Source organism: Elephantulus edwardii, unplaced genomic scaffold (genome assembly GCF_000299155.1).
Source record: "Elephantulus edwardii isolate Elephantulus edwardi_28Jun2011 unplaced genomic scaffold, EleEdw1.0 scaffold00081, whole genome shotgun sequence".
Taxonomy (NCBI): domain Eukaryota; kingdom Metazoa; phylum Chordata; class Mammalia; order Macroscelidea; family Macroscelididae; genus Elephantulus; species Elephantulus edwardii.
This window is the reverse complement of record NW_006399831.1, coordinates 8,409,256-8,417,492: the sequence shown is the minus strand read 5'-3', so window position 1 is coordinate 8,417,492 and position 8,237 is coordinate 8,409,256. Positions and strand designations below refer to the sequence as shown.

At 35.3% G+C, this 8,237-nt stretch overlaps 1 protein-coding gene across 1 annotated transcript in view; it reads left to right on the top strand.

The window, feature by feature from the left end:
* The first annotated feature begins 1,148 nt into the window (after window positions 1-1,148).
* SAMSN1 (SAM domain, SH3 domain and nuclear localization signals 1) overlaps window positions 1,149-8,237 on the top strand; it is an 83,914-nt gene continuing 76,825 nt past the window's right edge. Inside the window, exon 1 of the mRNA XM_006889815.1 lies at window positions 1,149-1,306. Within this exon, the coding sequence (XP_006889877.1) occupies window positions 1,250-1,306 (57 nt within the window). The 5' untranslated portion in view covers window positions 1,149-1,249. The remainder of the gene's footprint in view (window positions 1,307-8,237) is intronic.

Here is an 8,237-nt window from a genome sequence, read left to right as displayed (position 1 = left end):
CCAAATTTCATTAAAATAGGTGTGTTAAAGAATTTCAGGTGTTCTGAAATTCTCCCTTTTGTAAATCCCCACACAAATGCAAAGTTTAATGTTCATGCTTTTACTTGATGGGTATTTAAGATTTTGACATTATGATAAAAATTATTAAACTTTCAGTCTGACAAAGAAAGTCTTTCAATCATAGTAACTGTTTTCCTGTTGTACTAAATAGAGATTGTCGATGCTTCTTTGCAAAATATCACACTGTTCCTTTGGATCATCATTGGAGCAAAAATAATTGGTTTGCATGACATTTTAGTTTCGTATGTGCAAATATCTCATTAACTGAAGAAAGTTGGAAGGGGAGAGGAAAAGAGAAAGAAGAGCACACGAGTGCTAGAGAGAGAGCAAGAGAAACCTAATGTAAAGAAGCTGTGTTGCAATCCTGAAGTCACGTGTGCAGCAGCAAGAGGATTTGAACCTCTTGGCTTCAGAACTGCAACCAAGCTTCTTACTACTAAGCTACCAGAGCTCCCTAACAATGTTACTTAGAAATGTGAAACTGATAACTGAGTTTTCTCCTAATAATTTCCCCTGATTTTTAAGAGTTTAAAGCCTGTACCTCTTGTTTCATTTATTTATTGTTTCAAGTAGCCTCTTACTTCTATGCACAGAATGTACTATTTATTTTTTTTTATTTAGTTTGTTTATTTTTCATTTCAATGAACATCTACAGAGATTTTGGAATTTCATTCATTCACTGTTGCACCCTTCTCCCCGCACAAACCCCTCCCCCCTCCACCCCCTTTTCTCCTCTCCTTGAAAAGCAAAAGAAAAACTCCCTCATTGGTACACAATCCCCCCCGCACCTCCCCAAACCCCACCCTGTACCCCCAAATATAATCCACTCTGCAACCCTCATTACTATTGATTTTTATTAAGCTCAAAGACTGAGTTTTCTCTTTTTAATTGTTATAGTTCTCTTTTGATTACAGACACATTGAAGAGCACAATTTGAGAATTTAGATAAGATACATAATATAACTTACACACCCTTTCAGGGCAATGAAGGGTTACCAAATAGTTACAAAGAGGGGGAAAAAAATCAACCTTAGATATTGAAGTCATATCCTGACTAAAGGAGGAAGTGGTAGGTCACTGGGCTGAAACTTATCTGATGTTTTATATCATAGACAGCACATTTGACTACTTTCAGTTGTCTCTGTAACAACAGAAAGTGCACTCACCGTTAGAACAGTAAAAATTCAAAATGTTGAAGAGAAAACCATCTAATGTTTCAGAGAAGGAGAAGCATCAAAAACCAAAGGTAATTTTATGCATATTCAAACAAAAGGCAGACAAGGAGTGTGTATGTGTGTATGTGTACTTTTATATTTATGGCAAAAAAATTAAAAGCAGAATACACAAGAAATTACAAAATAGATACTATAATTTTCATCTCTAGCAGATGTTTCAGTTCAGATTATCAACTTCATGAGAATCAGTTTGACGGTTTATGTAACAGGAATTACTATTATAAACTCTACTTGTATATATTTCATGACTATAAAATTGTCTATTTTAAAGTATCTCAAATGCGTTTTATTTCTCTTAACATTGTTTTACTTATGAGACTATTGTAAAATAGAGATATCTTGGTATAGCAATTTTTTATTACTAAAATTAAAATACAATAGCCTGTCTTAGAGATGTTTTTTTGTTACTTTGACACATGAACTAATGAGACTGCCAGGGAGAAGGTTGATTTTTACTTTGAGAAGGGTCAAAGTACCAAATATTCATGATAGATTTCTTGAATTATTTTGTATATTTTTTTGTATTCATTAGATTAGTAGTAACTATAACTTTAAGAAAAAGTAGAACATGAAATAACAAAGTTTAGATTTAGTCAAAGGGCTCAACATTAGATTTAATACAATACAGAAAAAAAGCAAATTATGAAAAAATGGAATAAGACAATTTCTCCAATTCCTGTACATGTCTTAGTTTCTTAGGTAAGCAGCATTTGAAATATATTTATAAATAGAAGTACAGTAATCCCAGAAGACTTAATTAAGCTCATATAAAACCTATACCTATACCAAGAAGCTGTTGTCAAAACAGCAAGAGAGCACGGCAAGGGTTGAAATCAGGAGAGATGTATGTCAGAGTTGTGTCCTTTCTCCACACCTAATCAGTCTGTATGCTGAGCAAATCATTCAAGACACCAGACACTAAAAAGAAGAATGTGGCATCAGGATCAGACGAAAACTTGTCAACAAGCTGTGTTATGCAGATGACACAATCATGCTTTTTGAAAGTGAGGAGGACTTGAAATACTTGCTGCAGAAGATAACAGCTTTCAATATGGTTTTCATCTCAATATTAAGAACACAGAAATCCTAACCACCATACTGATAAGCAGCATCATAATAGATGAAGAAAAACTTGAAATTGTCAATGGCTTCAACGTCCCTGGATCCACCATCAACATCCTTGGTACCAGCTGTCAGGAGATCTGGGAACCTATTGTATTATTGGGCAAGGCTGCTGTCAGGAGCCTCTCCAAATTACAGAGGAGCAATGCAATCTGTTTTCAAGAAAAATGTGTGCTTCATTCAAGCTGTGGTCTCTTCCATCATTTACTATGCATCTGAGAGATAGACAGAAGAAGAACTTTGAGCTGTGATGTTAGAGAAGAGTGTTGAATATTCTGTGGACTGCCAAAAGAACAACAACAACAAAAATATGTCTTGGGAAAAGCGCAGCCAGAATGCTCCTAGGAGGCAAAAATGGTAAAGCTTCATCTCATGTACTTTGGTACGTCATGCTTAGAAAGATCAGTGAAAAGAGAGGAAGACCTTCAATGAAATGAGATGGATTGACAGAGTTGCTTCAGCAATGGGCTCAAGTGTATCTAAGATAGTGAGGATGGGGCAACATGGTCAAATCTATTACTCATAGGGTCACTATGATTCATTCTCAACAGCACCTGACAACAACAACAGAATCCATATGAGTTTTTGAAAGAATTAATCTTGTATCTTTTAAATATTAAATATTTACTTTCCTGGCACCTGTTCTGAGAGAAAGATTTGACAATTGAGTGTGAAGTTTTATTTAGGTGCATAAGGTACTAAAAAATGGTCAATATATTTCAAATATTTGGATATAAGCTACTTCATAACTTATCTGAAGGGAAGAAAATAAATTATTCCTCTTATAAGTACTAAGCTCTAGTGGTGCAGTGTGTAGAGTTAGTTGTGCTGCTAACCCAAAGGCAGAACCTCTGTAATGGTTCGAATTCACTCCGTGTTGAGAAAGAGGAATTGTCTCCTCCTGTGCAATTTTCAGATTCTGAAAACTCATTAGGAGTTGATTATGACTCAATAACAAGGAGTTTTTGAGTTTCAATAAAAACAAATATGATACCAGCAACCAGTATGATGATTTCTGTCCTTTTCTTATTACAGTGATAATTAAACCGTTTCTAAGGGACAGAAATACTGGCCTACTTTGGACATGCTGCAAGGAGGGACCAGTCCTTGGAGAAGGATGTCATGCTTGGGAGGGTGGAGGGACAGCGCAGGAGAGGAAGATCCTCTATGAGGTGGATTCATTCAGTGACTGGGGTGATAGGGGTAGGTGTGTTGGAGACAGGATAGAGCGGGTTTAGGGCTGTTGTATGTAGGGTCGTTATTAGTTGCAGGTGACTCAAAATGAGATAGTTATTCTCTGTCTAGCTTTGTCTATATGAATTGGAATAAACCTAATGGTAGTAGATTTTCATGAAGTTTACTAAATTAAATACAACGAATGTTTACTAAATCCCTAAAAGTTAGTAAAATGTAGTGGATTTCCTTAAGTTTTTCACACACAAATATTTATTTGTATTTAGTGAAGACTGAACTGTGTAGTGAATTCCTAGTACACTTACATCATTGAATTATTTTCAAAATGTATGTGAATGTGTCATAACATTTGACTTAAAGGCATAATTACTGTGAAACAAATGAGGTACTATTTGCATCATTGACTACTTAATTCATAAAATTTAAAAATATTTGGAAAAAATATATGCTTGGACATAACATAGAAAACAACTGGGAATTGTTAATTTTTGTTGTGAGTGAATGGCTATCTTTTTTAGGTATAGGATTTAATATTAATTTAATGAGATAAATTTAAGTATATGTGTAACTGCATTTTACCTCTTAGATAAATTGTATCTTTTTTTTTAATTTGTGGTTATGTTTCTCCATTTATAGTAAACATTTTAGAAATCATTTATCTTCATTTGATGAAATAATCTACTGTAGAATAAGATCACAAAAACTCTACATATTTTATGGCATTAAAAGTGAAACCCCTAAAAGAGAGAAATATATGGAAAGATAATTCTTACAAAAAAATCACTAAAAGAGTGAGGAGTATGAGATTCTTCTTCTGCTAAAAAGAAATGTCAGGCCTCTAGATAGAAAAGTTAAAAAGAATCATCAGTTTGAAACGTAGAGGGTCACCATCTACACTGACTTCATATCACATAATAGTTCACATTTCTTGAATCAGAAACATAAATTTTTCCAAAATTTCTGAGGATTTGTTTTTTATTACAGATACAAAAGTAGGTAAATAAAGTTGTTAGTACAACTCACAGCAACCCTATGAACAAAAGACTGGAACACTTGGATAACTTTCATTGTTTCTCCAAGTTCAAAGATTTTCCAGAGACAAGCTATTTCAGAAGTGGATGCCACTCCTGCTTCCATGCTTGTTTTAATCGGGGAGTTCCACCAAACACTGTCCACCATGGGTAACCATTATCGCATTTGACATATCAAGGTCACAGTGTTCAGCATCACAGCAACCACAAGTTACCTCTGCACAGCAATTGGACAGACCAGTGCTATATCATCTAGGGCAATGTTTGATCAAAACCAATTAAAACCAGGCCTGAGAGCGGCAGATTAGGAAATCAATAAAAATGAATTGATGATTTAATCCTAGTTTGTGTTCCTTTTCATACAGTATACTTTAGATATGCTACCACCTGATTAAAATATTGAATGCACTTTATAATTAATTTGAAAATGTCTTAAAGCTAATTTGAAAAATAAACCAAGGGTGAAAGACACTGTCATTGTTATTGTTGTTGTCAAGTACTAGAAGTCAGAACTGAATCATAGCTGAACCTTCAGTGAGTATTTAGAGGATTTAAATCACATAGAAGATAGCTCATCTCTCTCCTATAAACCAGCTTGTAGATTTGGAGACTAGGATCTTGAAACTCTCTCTCACATACTTTGGGCATGTGGCCAGGAGAGACCAATCCTTGGAGAAGGACATCATGCTTGGGAGGACTGACAGACAGCCCAGTAGAGAAAGACTCCGGATGAGATGGATTGATACAGTGACTGGGTCAATGGGGCAGTTGGTGTGTTGGAATGAGTGAGACTGGTTGCAGGACAGGGCAGGGTTCAGATCTGCTGTACACAGAGTCACTATGGGTCACAGGTGACTTGATGGCACATAACAACAGCCACCTTTGAGTTGGTAGCACAATTCTTTATCACAGCTGTAATAATGTTGGAAGCCTTGACAGTTATAAAATGTGTTAATAGGTTATATGATTATTTAATATCCAAAAAGAAGTAATTTCTTTCTTACTTCCTGAGGCTTCTCAACAAACATATACATCAATCCAATTCATGCACAGTTTTTCTATCTGGAACTATATCTTTAATGTTCGATCTATCTATCTATCTATCTATCATCTATCTATCTAACTATCTATCTATCTATCTATCTATCTATCTATCTATCTATCTATCTAATCTTCAACCAGTTATTTCTCTGTTTATTCTAGATAAAAGTTACTTTTCTATAACAGCTTGAAAGATGAGAACAATAATATTTCAATGTATTAAAAGTGTTTAAATTTATTGTAAGTAATTCTTAGAAAAGGTTGAGAGAGAGAACCATGTACCCCATAGAGGAACTTAAAAACATCCTTCAGTCGTATTAAAGGAAGCCAATATATGTTCTGGGATATTAATGAACTCAAACAAATTAAATTTTGGCCTTCCATAGTGTAGTAAATTCTAAGTTAAGAAATTTACTGAACAATAGTTGTATAATCTGCATTCAGAGAGTCAGTAAAAAATAGCATGCATATATATAAGCTACAGTACTCTCATGCATACATGGTATGTAGGTGCTTTTTGTACACTACGCGGTACAGTACTTTCCTCCTAGTTCTTTATTTCCACTCCTCATCATGAATAATTGCCACTAATAATGATTTTAAAACTATTGAATAAATCTAAGCTCTGGTTTGATCAAATATTATTCTATTATATTTTATAAATGCCTCAACTAAAAACATGGGTTTTTTTACTTGTTTCGTCCTTAAAGATATTACAGTAGTTTGTTTTCTTCTAGTTATTTATCTGTCATACTTCTATTTTTATTATTATATATAAATACAGATCTTTAATTTTAAATTTTTTATTCCTATGTTTCTTTTATAACAGTTAATATATTAAGATCGTATTGTTGGTTAACTAATATCTGTAAATACTCTGTGAGAGGAAAACTTTTACCTAATCACATTTTAAAATTGAAGAAGCTAAGAAACAGAGAAGATTAACTTGAGCAAAGTCTTAGTTAAGAATAATAAAACTTTGTCATGTGAAATAAGCGTGTTGATTTCTACTTATCACACTGCTATTTCAACTAATGGGACTGTTTCTAGGTGCATCTTGAGTCACAGCTGTATTTTATGCTGACCACAGAGACCATAACTTTAAGAAAGAGGATTATAGCTTCTGCAAGTGGAAAAGTATTTATTTTTATTCCTTTCTGTTAATGAATGCAAAAAACACATCTACACAGTTCTTCCAGTTGTCCACCCAGCTACAACACTTACAAAACAAGAATAGAAGGAAACACAATTTGTCTTAATATTCCAGTGTTAAAAGTGTCAAACAAGCCAGCAATGTCCTATTATTAATATGAATATAGACAAATAGCCCTGTTCTGCACTTTGTCTATCATATTCAATGTAGCAGTGAATTGGATTCAGGGACAGATTATCTAATAAGCAAGGTAGGCACATACTGCATTAACAACAAAAGGACACAGAGTTTCCAGAGCAGAGGGCCAAAGATGCTATGCAGATGGGACACAAGGGAAAGTGAGCACTACAGTGGCAGGAAACTGGTGGGGCATAAATGAAATTGTACCGGTTTTAGTGTATGTGAATGTACCAACTGGAAACAAGGTTCAAGTCGAGTCACAAGGGTCCCATGGATAGGGTTGTTTAAATTATGAGACCCTTACCACTTCAAATCTTTAATTTACATTGTCTGATACATGCTATGGTCTTCACTATCACTTTTTATGGATCAGAGAGTTGGACAGTGACTAAGGAGGATAGAAGGAGAATTTATGTCTTTGAGCTGTGGTGCTGGAGAAGTGTATTGAATGTACCATGGACTGCTAGGAAAACAAACAGATTCATCCTGGAGAGGGTTAAACCGGGTCCTCCTTGGAGGCAAGGATTCTGAGGCTCTGACTAACATACTTTGGACATGTTGTAAGGAGGGACCGGTCCTTGGAGAGGGACATCATGCTTGGGAAGATGGAGGGACAGCGCAGGAGGGGAAGACCCTCTATGAGGTGGATTGATTCAGTGACTGGGGTAATCGGCATCGGCGTATCAGAGACAGTGCAATTGGCACAGGACAGAGCGGAGTTTAGGGCTGTTGTACATAGGGTTGCTATGAGTCACAAGCAACTTGACGGCACATAACAACAGCAACAACCATGTAACTGAATCTTATCATCTCAGGTTTCTGGGATTATAGTTTTCTTTTCAACAGACAAAATATATGGGTAGATTATTAACTGTGGTTACTGGGGGACAGAATATTATTGTTATTATGTTGTTGTTATTGTTGTTGTTATGTGCTGTTGAGGCCCTGTGGCTTGTATTGACACTGTGTACAGTAATTCTGAATCCTGTCCCATTCTTAGCCATTGTCACCATCTATGACACACTACCCCCATTAACCCAGTTACCATGTAAATCCATCTTATCCAGTATCTTTCTCTCCTGAGCTGTCCCTCCACCTTCCAAGTGTGATGTCCTTCAAGAACTGGTTGCTTCTGGACACATACACTTGCCTTTAAGGAACAGCTTGGTTTCACAATTCCCAGGATAGACTTTTTATTCTCTTTGTAGTCCATGGCACATT